The following is a 13,056-nucleotide window of genomic DNA, read 5'->3' as shown; positions in this document are numbered from 1 at the left end:
GAAAACCAGTGTCTAATGTGACTGTGAGAGGAGAGCCAATGGGGTAATAAAGCCAGATATGTAAACAATGGATTTCTTCAGTGATGGAGAGAGCAGAGTTTTGTTCTCTACTCTGAAGGTGGTGCAGCACTGAAGTATCACAGTGGATCAAATTCTAGAGAATACAGCCAGCTGATGGAGAACACTGCCAGACAAAATTACTCAGAAAAATTGTATTTACAATCCGAAGGAAACAACAGCTTTCCACATGCAGGAATTACAAGATGTTTTCAAGTAATTTGCTAATAGTACAGGAAAATTAAAGCCCCAGATTTGTGAAAACTTCCACAGATGAGACTAGACTTTTCATGTGAACAGTATAACTGTCATGGATATTAATCAGTTCATTTCAGTCTTAGGCAGCTAGAAAGCATACTGGATTAACAGCTGCTCTTTCTTACAGGGACCAAGAGGTGAAAAGGGCACAAGGGGTGAAATGGTAAGATGAAACAACTTTTGGGCTTTCATATTTTTGGTTGTGTAAAAACTATTCCTGTGTCACACTAAATGTACTCTTGGATGGTCTCAATGTCAAACAGTCATGTTGTGCTCCTGGAGAGCACTGCCCAAGAAAGTTGGTAGCATGAGTCAAAAATCTAAGCTTTTCTTGTGCAAGTTGACTTATGTAGATGTGCCCAGTGTATGTATGCTGTTAGGCAGTATGGCCCCTGATCATAGTGTCACATAATCCAAATATGTCCCATTTCAGATGTAGAAGAAAAATCCTTTGTCACATTTGTGGTCAGTGCTCCAGTGCCTCACAGCACAGCATACATACACATATTCATACACCTGTATCATCTTGTCTAGAGAGGGAAAACTTCAGGAAAAGCCTAAAGCTGAGGATGGGAGTCCATGCCGTGCATGACAGCTGTAGTAGCAGTAGGCAGCACTGATAGGTTATGAAGCTGCCATGTCTCAATTTTCAGTAAGAACATTACATTAGGTTTTGTACGTTACTAAATGTTAGATTTGATTCAGAAATTGTTTTAGAGCTAGTAAAATCTCCAATTAATAATGGCTATGTGAGAAGCCGTTAAATATTATATTTACAGTAAATATGAATACAATTATATTTGATACCTGTAACATTACTTTATACGGCAGTTTTATAATTAGTTCCTTTTCCAATAACTAGCCAATGTGATCTTACTCCTGTTGCTCTTACCCTGCCTTTCACCCTACCTCATTAAAAATAATTTCATTTCTCTTATTATATTTTGCTTTTAGCAGCCACGTGCATACAGTTCTACCCTAACTACCATATAAAAGTTTTGGAAAAAATATCTACCAGAAATATTCAATATTGCTTAAAGAGTTAAGTCTTCGAACTCGGCTTGTTGTTGCACGTGTCTTGGGGAACTTTCCTCTTTGATTCTAATGCTCTGGTGACAATTTCTATCTTGGAATAAGAGGCAAACTGGTTTCTTAATTTGTGCTGCTATTAACTATCTTAACTGTCTCTTCCTACTGTTTATCGATAAGAATTGCTATAACATCATAGAGCTAAAAATGCTGACACTTAAAAAAATAATAATAAAACCCATCCAGAACAGTGAACAAGAAACACCCCTTTCCATTATTGGTACTGGTGTTTAAGAATTAATTTCCTAAATAAGTACTTGAATTCATCAAGATGAATTAATCTTCTAAGACTGTGTTCAGAAGAAGAATGTTTAATTTTAAATCATACACAGTGGCATTAGTTTATATTATGTAGCCAAGAAAAGGATTTATTTCCACTATTTTCAGATACAAAGGAGAGAAAATTGTTTTCATCCAACTGTGTATTCCAAGCTTAAATTTATACCTTCAAAATTTATATTGGCATTCTTCCTAGAATCATAAAGATTTCAACTTTTCTATAGCAGTCCAAGTTTTAGTTACAGTTTTTAGTCTGTCAGGGAGATACGGGGTTCATGACTAGGAAGAAATGTCCTTTTATTCCCTGAAAAACCTCCTTGAAGTCAGTGGTGAACCATGTTGAGGTTCTGTAAGCTATTTCTGGAGGAAACATTCATAGAGGCAGTAACAGAGTTTGAAAAATCTTAATCCAAATTATTTTTCAATATTCGTATCACTGTGATTGAAACATTTAGAAAAAACATGGAATACATTTAAGAATATTGTTTCAGAATTCTGACATTTCTGAAAATGTTTTCTAATTTTCATTTTATGACATTTAACATAATGAATTATATTATAGAGTCATAAAGTAATCCAGATTGTAAGGGATCTCATTTGTAGACTAACCTCCTGTTTAAAAGAATTGGCTCTGAGATCAGACCGCGGTGCTGAGGGCTTTATTCAGCCAGATCTTGAAAACATCCAGGGCTGGAGATCGGATAATCATCTTTTATCTTAAGTTTACAATCATTAATGGCAGCTACTACACTGCATTGTGTATCAGACTTATATTGCAGGTTGTTATTAGGCTTTACCCATTATGAGACATGGTGACAACACCAAAATGACAGAAGTGGTCAGCCTAATGTTAATAATTTTTGTAAAGCTACTTTCTCTTTCTTAGAAAATTTCAAAAGTCATGGAAAATATGGAAGTCCTTGGGATTGCTCATGTTTTCAAAGTAAAGCATATGGATCACTGCATATGAAACCAGGGCTCCACAGTGTTAGAAAAAGACTGGGAGGGTTGGCCTCTGAACTTCTGTACTAACAATCAAATTGGGTGATTAAATAATTAAAGAGCACACTAAACCAAACTGTTCTATTCCCCCCTTTTGTTATTATGAACTGGAATTACACTTCTCTGACTTAAACTCTAATGTGATCAAAGGGTAAATTAAGTAGATTTGTAAAAGCAATCCTGTGTATGGCAGTAAAACATTTAGCAATTAACTTGATCCATGAAAAGTGCTGCTCTGCAACAGTTTTATTTTAAAGGCTTCTAAAAGTAATTGATACAGCCCTCTAAATTTTTTAATGTATTTAAGAAAAGTAACATCTCCAAAAGTAGTTAACTGTAGTTAACAAATAGCATTCAATATTTACCTTTTTTTCACATGGGTTTTATTGGCAAGGAGACAGTGAGGTAATTGCTATCTCAGAATAAGAGGAAAACTAGTTTCTTACTTCATGTTGCTATTTACCATCTTAATTGTCAATCAAGACAAATCACTCTCTTCTTTTGCAAAATACCTTAAATTCATTGGAACAGTGCAGATTCTTATTTGTAAAATATTCAGTTCAATAACAGAAAGCACTATAAATTAGAACTGTTCTTGTCCTAAGACTTTTTGAGTCTTAAAATTGTGACACATGCCAAGAACATGGAATATTAAGTGAAGCATTCAGTCATCTGAAAAATCCACTGGCACGTCTAAATCTCAGCGCTAAGAACAAGGACATCTATTCATCAGAGAGCAGTGGTTACTTGGGGACAAACTGTTGAGGATTTTGTGCCTTCCCTTGACTTGGTATTTGCATAATTAAGTCTTGAACCAAGATAAACCTATCCTTACACTGTCAAATTAATTTCTCAAGTTTCTTTTTCACACTTTCTTTTTATGCTAAACGCACTTCACCGAGCATGCTCAGACAGTCCAGTAATATATCCACGTGAGACTGAAGATGTATCTTGCCGCAACCTAACAGCACCTGAGTTGCTGAACCAATTAATTAATTATGGAGTTTGGCCCTCCCAGCTGGCATACAACAGGTTAGCTCTGTGAAACCCCGCTGGTGTTCAACAGCTGAGGGACTACCCCAAAAAAATGAATGTCCTCTCTGCAAACTCAACTCATAATTTTTTTTATAATAAATAGCAACCATAATACTTTATGCCTATTTAATAGTAACAGGATTTCAAAGAAAATGTCAAGCTGGGCAATAATCAAATTCAGATCAAAGGAAGTTAGGTACTTGCCACAGAACCCCCAGGGATTTCTATACTAAATATGCAAAAATTATTATTTTTTTTATTTCCATTTTCCAACATTAATTATTAATGGCTTTATAAAATGCCAGTAAATACTTACCAAAAAAATGGCTTAGAATTCCTTCTATAGGTATAAGTCGATGAAACATAAATAAGTAGGGTCAGGATTGTATCAGTTGAAAGCTGACAACATTTACAGTCTGTAGAGCTTATGCTATTAAGGTCATCATAGTTAAGTATCAGAAGACCATCTCTCTAAACACCCAGAAATCACTTCAGTTTTGGTTCTCTCTAGTTCTTGAAAGAATATGTAAAGCATGGGTCTTGGCCTCAAAGCCGTTTGCAGTCCATAAGCACAACCTTGTCTGGTGTAGATCTGGTGCTATGAATTACATGATGTCCCCCACTTATGACACCTTTCCCAATCTAGCACCTGAGCCCCTCTGGCCAGGGCGGGTGATGTGCAGGCACACTTAACTCATGTAGCTGTGGAGGTCACTGTAACCCATGGCAAATGCATTTCCTAGTATCTACCATGTGCTTTGCCTTACAAGTCAGTCTAGAAATGCAGCTGGTATTCTCCCTAAGAACTGATAAATTTGGAGCCCCAGAGAATTAAGTAAATCCCTCCTATCTGCTTTGAGATCCTTTTTTTAAATATGCATGAATTAATGTTAGATTAATTCTGGCCTTTGTTTAACCATTTCCAGCAGCCCTTGCTGGTGGCAGCTTGAAGCACAGCCCAAGTTCAGCAGTTAAAACGTGCAGTGACGCTCACACAGATCTTGTGAAATTTCACAGCAGGAGTACTTCTCATTACTATATTAAGTGATTTTACAACTTAATACCTCTTTGAATACATCAGTTTGACAATATTTGTCAACATGACCATGTCAGATAAGATTATTTCTCTTTTGGCAGAGACAGTACTAGCGTGACCACACTGCTCTAAGAGGGCTTTTGCTGAAACAGCTTATTGTGCTGGCATAATGGGTACAAGTAGCACTGGCTAAAGAATGTCTAGCTTAAATTAACTCAGTTACGTTAAAAGGTGTTACTACTACTTGATGCAGGTCTGGCCTATGCCTTTCATTCCTTCTTCTCTTTTGCTGATATTAAGGCACTGCTACCTATTCTTTATTGTTCTTACTGTGGTTTATGTTACAGCAGCTCCTAGAGGCTTTGAGTATATAGAGATTAAAGATGAGAATCTAACAGTGATGCAAGTATCACTGTATATGAATAAATAATCATTCCATCTTAATGGGAGTAGTTGCTCAAGGAAAGGATAATTCAGATGGGGTTATTGTTTTGGGGAGCATCCACGTCTTGCTCTAAGGCAAGCCTTAAACTTAAGGTGAAGACTATGTGCATTGTAGGGACTATAGGCTAGGGAAAAGAGACTGTTCCTTCTCCTCCTCCCCACCGCATCATCCTACACATTAAAATGATGCCACCTACCATGAGGAAATAAAGGTGTAACTTCTTGACTATGAAGGAAGCTGCAGTATCACTTATTGTTAAATAATGAATATAACATGTTCCAAATGAAAACTAACACTGCTAAAAAATGGAGCTAATAAATGCCTAGCAGGTACTCATGGAGTAAAGTGGATCAGTTGTTTTTTTACAGCTACCTATAACATTACTTAGAATGCTTTTATGGTAATTCATCCCTTGTACTACTTGTATGGGCAACATGCATATAATGCTAGCATAATGTATAGCACGTTATATCTTAATACGTTGTGTGACTTCTAATGTTCCCTTAGTATCAAAAGTAATGGATAAACAAGTAACCAAACAACCCAGCAATTCTGACAGGCATATTCACATGTTAACACAGCATAGTACTTAAACAATAGTAATAACTAATCTACAACTTTACCAAAGCCTGTATCACATCATATTCATTGTATACATTGTGGCATGTTGTGATTTAAAAAATGCATAAATGTAAAAGCAGAGATGTTAATCTGTAATTGTTGCATTTTTATCTCCATTTCTTCTAGGGGCCTCGGGGACCTCAGGGTCAGCCAGGACCACCTGTAAGTGCATAAAAAACCATGCCTGTATCTTTCCCATTGTGGTTGCACTGTGTGAACATATGAAGCCCCTAATATCTAGCTTCTCCCTTTTTCCAGGGACCACCTGGACCACCAGGATCCAGAGTAAGTTCTGTCACAACCTTAATCTACAATACAGCTCTTTTTTGAAAGCGAAAATAGCAGGACCCTTTTCAAATGCATTGCTTGTTCCATCACTGCACATGAAATGCAAATACATTTTTTTTGCAATTTCCATCACTACAGTGGTAAGTTTTTTGAACCTTCCATCTTACACTGTCCTGTTCTGTCACGCTGTTGTGCCCTCAACAGGCAATGCTCATTGATATGCTCATACTTTTGACATGGATTAACTGTCACACCAGAAGTTTTTTCTCCTGTTCTGTATTTGAACACTCTGAAAGGTAACAACAGAAAATTTTGTGCTATTTCTGGTCCAAACCTTCTCCCTGTATACACACACACACACACACACACAAATTTAGTTTGTTAAAGGATTGTGCTAGCTAGGACAGACTCAATATCTAAGTATCCTAAAGCTGTAATGAGATACATATATATAATCTGAGAACAAATTGCAAGAACTAGATGCTTGTGTCAGTGACTTAATTCTTTAAAAACATGCCAACCTATTGATTGGGTCTGGCAAATAGTCACAAAGTGTGGAGAATGAAGGTATGCAAGAAACAGGCTTCCTCCTTCAGAGGCTGGTTTGTCAGTCGTGATACATCATGAAGCCTGATCTGTCAGCTGCTGATGGCTGATTGAGATATTCTTTGTGTGTGCTGTAAAGGACTAACACCAGTTCAACTTACCTGGATTGGTTTTCTTAAGCATATAAATTAAATGGCTGGGTGGAATAAGCTGGCACATCAATCTGTAACAACTATTACAGTACCTTTTTTCTAGGTTCCAGGACTATGATCATTAAATTGGGTATGGGGATGCTTATAAAAATTAAATATGCTTTTTCTGTACACATGCTTGCATTCTTTGGAAATGGAAGGGAGGATCCTATTTTAAAAGTAAGTGTTTACAATGAATTATTTTCTAAAATGACAAAATAATGAAGCTATTCTATGTGTTCCTACACTGCTCAAAGAATTTACCACCTGCATTTTAGAGTATTCCTGTTCATCTTTTTAGATTCTGAAATATCTTTTTTTCAGAAACAAGTGGACATCAATGCTGCTGTTCAAGCTTTGATTGAGTCAAATGCTGCACTGCAGATGGAGGTAATTATTTCAGTGTATTTACGTTGCCATACAGGGAATGCATTTGAAATTTTATTTTTTGAGGACAGATCACAGCTTCTTTACAAAGACTTAATTTAAAATTAACCAAGTGTAGCAAGTAATTACTGCAGACTATAACTAAACATGCTAGGATTTATATGTTAGAATTAAAGTAAAGAAAACCAACAGTATTTCTACATTTTTGTTATGATTGGCAGTAATGGAAGTTTACTCTTACACATAGCAGATGGTGTCTGTTCAGCCACAGATAATGATAGTGGCATTTAGGCCTTGATCCAAACTGACATACATGTAAGTAAGTCTGTGGTCCCACCAGTTGCAAGAAATTCCTTACATGGATGAAGTTAGGTTAAACTTAAGAGTAGATTTCACTGCTGAAAATCTAAAAATGCTAAGTATACTTTACAAATGCACAATTTATTTTTTTTACCCTATATCCACATTTTTCTGCCAACATGTCATAATAATGTATTTGCATGATCTTAACCTGTCTCTAACTTCACTCCTCTGATAATTTTAATAACATGTACTATTTTTTTATTGGAATATGTTATTCTTACCCTGTTGTATCTGGCTGATTGCAAGCATTATAAATACTTCTGTCTGGCTATTCAATGGCCATTCGACTTCTACTGCATATACTGTTGTTGTGATACTTCCTTGTGGTAACACATTTGCTAATGGCCCTTGGCAGAAATACCAGAATACTGAAGTAACTTTGCTAGATCACAGCACAGAGATACTCAAAACGCTGCACTACCTTAGCAATTTACTGCACGGCATCAAGAACCCTCTTGGCACTCGGGATAACCCAGCACGCATCTGCAGGGATTTGCTTAACTGTGAACGTAAAGTGTCAGATGGTAAGTGCCAGCTTTCATTAGAGGTTGAACGTAAGAAGGGTTTGGAATGTATTGCTTCCAAATGTTACTTTCTACATTAAAATTGTAATGTGTAGATTTTATTATATTCTGTGGCAGTGTGCCTGTAACAGCTATCTTTATTTTATCTTTATTTAAGATAAAATTTCTGAATTTTAAAGATGAAAGTATATAGCTAGCTAATAGTGTATTGGTATTAGAGATATATGTATATAAACGTAAATAAATTGTCCAGAAAATTTGAAATGGAATCCAATTTAGTGATTAAAGATTTCCCAAGTATTGATAGCTAATCTTGCAATGAACTCTGTGTGGATCAGATTCTAGATTCCTAATGAGAAATTTGTATACAATACACTACCACAGTCAGATACACTGATAGTTGTTGCATCCCAGAAAATCCTGAATCAATATTTCAAATTAAAAAAAAAAATTAAACCTGTAATGTCAGTACTGTGACGCAATTCAGTTTTCGAGTGGCTAATAAGATAATAAATACCTGTGCATATCCCTATTATCAAGTATTAGCATTAGCAAACTAAGGAGGAAGTGGAAAATTAAGTTGGAGGTTACAGGACAATTACTGTTCTGTGACATCTGATAAGGATAGATCAGTTATTTAAGACTCTAGTAGAGATGAGCCTAACCATTGTTAGGACTGTGCTCTCCTAAATCAGTCTCAGTCCTTTAGGGCCACAGAGATCACTGACACAGTCCTCCACTTCAGAGGATTGCACACACCCCGACAGAAATTGCAGAGCATAGGGTCACCCATATTTAACCACAAATTAAGGTAAGCTAAATCTTGATCTAAATTACATGTGTCCCATTTCTTGTATTGGACCAAATCCCATGGATGCACAATGACAAATACTCCTTACTACTGTCACTGAGATATGTAGAAGTGTCTGATGGCAGAAGGAAAGGATCTTCAAAGTGCTGCGAGATTGATATTTTATGTTCCTGAATATATTCTCTGTATAAAGCCACGCCGAAAGGAAAAGAAAAGTTTTAATACAGAAAGAGCAGACTGTTAAAACCATTTGTTCTCACTGTTGAAAAAGAAAACATTTTTGAAGCTATGACAGTGTTCAAAAGTCATTGTATACGTAATCACAATTGAATGGTTATGATAATTTTGCTCAGTATCTGTTATTAGTAGAATTATATAGTGAAACAACTTTCATGGGTTGTTTTTTTTTCTTTCATTTCCTAGTGAAGCTATGGTGATAATATACCTAATACTTGCCAAAAAGTACAAATATTTTAGCAAATTGTTCAGTAACAATAATATTTTGGTTTTATTTTCCATCTGGAATATATACTAATAGGAAAATACTGGATAGACCCAAATATTGGATGTCCTTCTGATGCCATTGAAGTTTTCTGCAACTTCACTGCAGGTGGTCAGACATGTTTAACTCCGCTGTCTGTGACAAAGGTATGCATTGCTTCAGAGAGACTGCATCTGTGCTGGACTCTGAACAAATGAATGCTTATTTACTTAACACATGGAAAGACCTTAGACTTCAGGGGTTTTTCAGTGTACATCTTTGTGGAAGGACAGGTTATATATTCAGTTACAGAAATGACAGATTTTCTGGAGACAACAGATGTTAGTATATCCCTCACTTTGTTCATTTAGTCAACCTCTGTGTAATAGAATTATTTTGGCTTGCTTTATACTTTCCTATACAAAGCATAAAAATAAGCCTGAAATACTTCAAAGCTACACTAGTTACTCATCACTAAGAGCAGCTAAGTGTAATGACCTCAAAGATGCTGAGGTCATTGCAATAGGAAGGAAGAAAATTATGGCTACTTTCAATATTTAGCTACTTCTAAATACCATTAGGCAGAGACTGGTTTCCTTTGTATCATTAGTCCATGCTCCTCTTTATGTGTAGTCCTGAAACCCTTGGGAATACAAAGTTTGTATTTGTGGAGATTTGCATATACACCTTAGTCATCGAAGAGCATCAGAAATACCATACAGTTCCCATATACATTCCTACATTTGCAAATCCCTGAGTATGATCTAGTCTTGCAGAAATTCTTATTGAGTAATGACTAACTACACATTCTGTCTAAAATCAAAGTATGCTTATGAATTTTTTGCTTTTTTAATGGAAATTAAATGGTATTGCTAAAGCCTGTGGTCTAAGACAACAGCAGAATGATGTGGCTGCAGTTAAAACACTGTGATGGTATCTTTGAATCACAAAATCATTTCTTTCAGTTTCCGTATTTAAGAAGTGTTTTCTGCCCAACTGCATTTCAACAATGTTGTAAGCATTAGCAAATGTTTATGTTTGAGCTTTGAAAATGTCCTGTGAAAGCTTCTGTTTATAGTAATCACTATAATAAAACCTAACAGCTCTCCTGATAAATACAAATCGTGTTCTTTGGCACTGATCCCAATGTATAAACACGTAAACATGCTCCCATGCCTGAACACCATGCATATATGTGCATGTCAGTTAGCGTTACTGTGGCCATTCAGCGTAGTCCAGCTGTAAGTCTAACAATGCATTTCTCTTGGAACTTAGCTGGAGTTCGGCGTTGGAAAAGTGCAGATGAACTTCCTTCATTTACTGAGCTCAGAAGCAACCCATAGCATCACAGTTCATTGTCTGAACACACCGATGTGGGGATTAAGTAAAGCAGGTGGCCAGAAAATGTCTGTTAGCTTCAAAGGATGGAATGGTCAAATATTTAAAGCAAATACGCTGCTTGAACCGAAGGTGCTTATGGATGAATGCATGGTAAATGCTCTTTAGCACTTATTAAAAACGTAATGTAGCTACTGTTGAGACATTATTAACTTTCTGCAAATAAATAACAGTAATTTAGAGTCATATCCCTTGAAGCTTACTTCTTACGTTGTGCATGTGTCTCTATATGCCAGCCTTTTGGTATGGAATTCAACATCTATTCAAATGTAAAAGCAATTGAGGTAATACAGGGCATTTATACTTGCCATTTGCATTGAGTGTCACGTATTTTGAGTCTCTGCTAAGATACTGGAGAGAGATCAGAAAAGAAATAAGGAGATCCTCCAGGAAACTTTAGGAACAGTTACTCTCAAAATGAAAATTCAGACCTCAGTAAGAGTTCTGTTGAAGTTATCTAACACAAAATCTTAGGTTCAGACTTGCTGGAAATTATGTTTTGGCCATCGAAATATCTTTAAATTCACTTACAATGACACAGTTGTTTGGTTATATGATGAAATGATGATTGGAAATGGACTCCATGGCTAACAAAAATATTAAATCATATTTGTATTTAGGAAAAATTGGAAAGGCTTAGTTTTCTAATGCTTATTAGATTATTCCACCACAAAAATGTGAGCCGTTTGGTACTGGTAGAACACTATGAAATACAGCAGCCAAGCACCTTGCACTTTCAGTATTTTATAGCTCTACTTTCATTTACAATAATGACAGATGTGAGACTGGTTCCATATTGATACAGGGGTATAAAGTGAGATTTTTAATCTCAAGACAGTGGTTTTGTAGAGACGCTTTGAAGCTTTTATGCTGCCAACCTTCATTAGCATGTGCTCATGAGATGCTCTAGCCTATGTCACGCAGATAAGGCATGGCCATTGAAACCCTTTTCCCCCACCTCACAGTTTGCTTGGGACTGTTTTCATCCCTGAGAAAAACTAAGGCACACAGTGATGGCTGCTGAGAAGTGCTGTTTTTCTGTGAGATTCCATGGGGTCTGTTGCTCCTTCTGTGGGAAACTATGTACTGTACAGATCTGCTGCAGAATCTCACGTATTTCCCTCTTTGCAGGGATTTCACTTTTCAGTAGCGTCCACTGTACGTGATGGTTTTTAAGAACTGAGTGGAGTAATTGCAAACATCAAGATATGTTAACATGCTATTTTATAATTTTTATGAGGTATCAATTTTTTACCAAGAGTTTTAAAGGATTAGAATAAACAAGTTCATGGCGAAAATGAAACTCTCATTCCCCATGATTACTCTTCAAGGGCCTATACAGTCATTCAAGTGCCTGTAGGGTTCATAATCTACTGAGTTCAAGACCTACTGTTGAGATTTGGAGTTCAATTTTGCAAGAGATCTTAGAGTTTGTATGAGCCCAAGACTGCTTGCAAAGTGCCAGGCACTCTGTTCTGTGCCATGCTGCACTGTGTCTCCAGCACTTCCAGCTGGATTCTAGGCTTGGCTTTTTTACAGTTAGTTTTGCCAGGAGTGCCCATGGTGTTGCATGGGAGAAATGGCATATTTGCTAAATTGTAGTTTCTTTATGAACTGCTAGGAAAAGAAATGCTTCTGTACAGTTCACTTCCTCCTCTCATTCTACAAGCTCAATCTCTGTTTGTGTTTTGAAGCTCATCTTTGATATGAATTTAATATTCTGCTTCTGTGTGTTGCAGATGGAAGATGGCAGCTGGCATAAGACACAGTTCTTTTTTCACACTCAGGACACTAATCAGCTTCCAGTCATTCAAGTTAACGCACTTCCTCATCTCAAACCAGGACAGCAGCACTTCATAGAAGGCGGTTCAGTGTGCTTCCTTTAAGGTTTCTGTCCTGGGAGGTTTTTTTGCATCAACATGGAATTGCTGCATAGATTAAATGCAGAAGTAATGATCCATTACAGGCAAAATAACTAGGAAATTGAAGAATCGTTTTAAATGGTGTTGGTTAAAGAACCTCAGGAAGAAAAAAGACTTCCTCCTAAGGAGAAATGGCATTTTAAAAGGAAAGAAAGAAAAAAAAACTTACAACTTTCATAAAATATTTAAAAATATATTGGTGCTTCCTTGCATAATTTTCTGGAACTGAGTACCTGAACATGGAATTTTTCAGGACCTCTGGTGTTCTCAGCAATCTCTTTAAGAGCACAGCAATAAAACCACCCCGAGGAAAGCTCAAGACA

General features: G+C 36.5%; 1 protein-coding gene across 1 annotated transcript in view; it reads left to right on the top strand.

Annotated features, from left to right (window-relative positions):
- The window catches only part of COL24A1 (collagen, type XXIV, alpha 1), a gene marked incomplete at its 5' end in the record, with an annotated part of 98,999 nt that extends 86,158 nt beyond the window's left edge, over window positions 1-12,841 (top strand). The window contains 7 exons of the mRNA XM_010012745.1: window positions 5,949-5,984; window positions 6,081-6,107; window positions 7,172-7,237; window positions 7,953-8,121; window positions 9,471-9,580; window positions 10,689-10,904; window positions 12,551-12,841. Of these exons, the coding sequence (XP_010011047.1) occupies window positions 5,949-5,984; window positions 6,081-6,107; window positions 7,172-7,237; window positions 7,953-8,121; window positions 9,471-9,580; window positions 10,689-10,904; window positions 12,551-12,697 (771 nt within the window). The remainder of the gene's footprint in view (window positions 1-5,948; window positions 5,985-6,080; window positions 6,108-7,171; window positions 7,238-7,952; window positions 8,122-9,470; window positions 9,581-10,688; window positions 10,905-12,550) is intronic.
- Between the last annotated feature and the right edge of the window lie 215 nt (window positions 12,842-13,056).

This window comes from Nestor notabilis, unplaced genomic scaffold (genome assembly GCF_000696875.1).
Source record: "Nestor notabilis isolate BGI_N333 unplaced genomic scaffold, ASM69687v1 scaffold22030, whole genome shotgun sequence".
Taxonomy (NCBI): domain Eukaryota; kingdom Metazoa; phylum Chordata; class Aves; order Psittaciformes; family Psittacidae; genus Nestor; species Nestor notabilis.
Note: the sequence above shows the minus strand (reverse complement) of the source record. Positions and strands in the feature narration are given on the sequence as shown.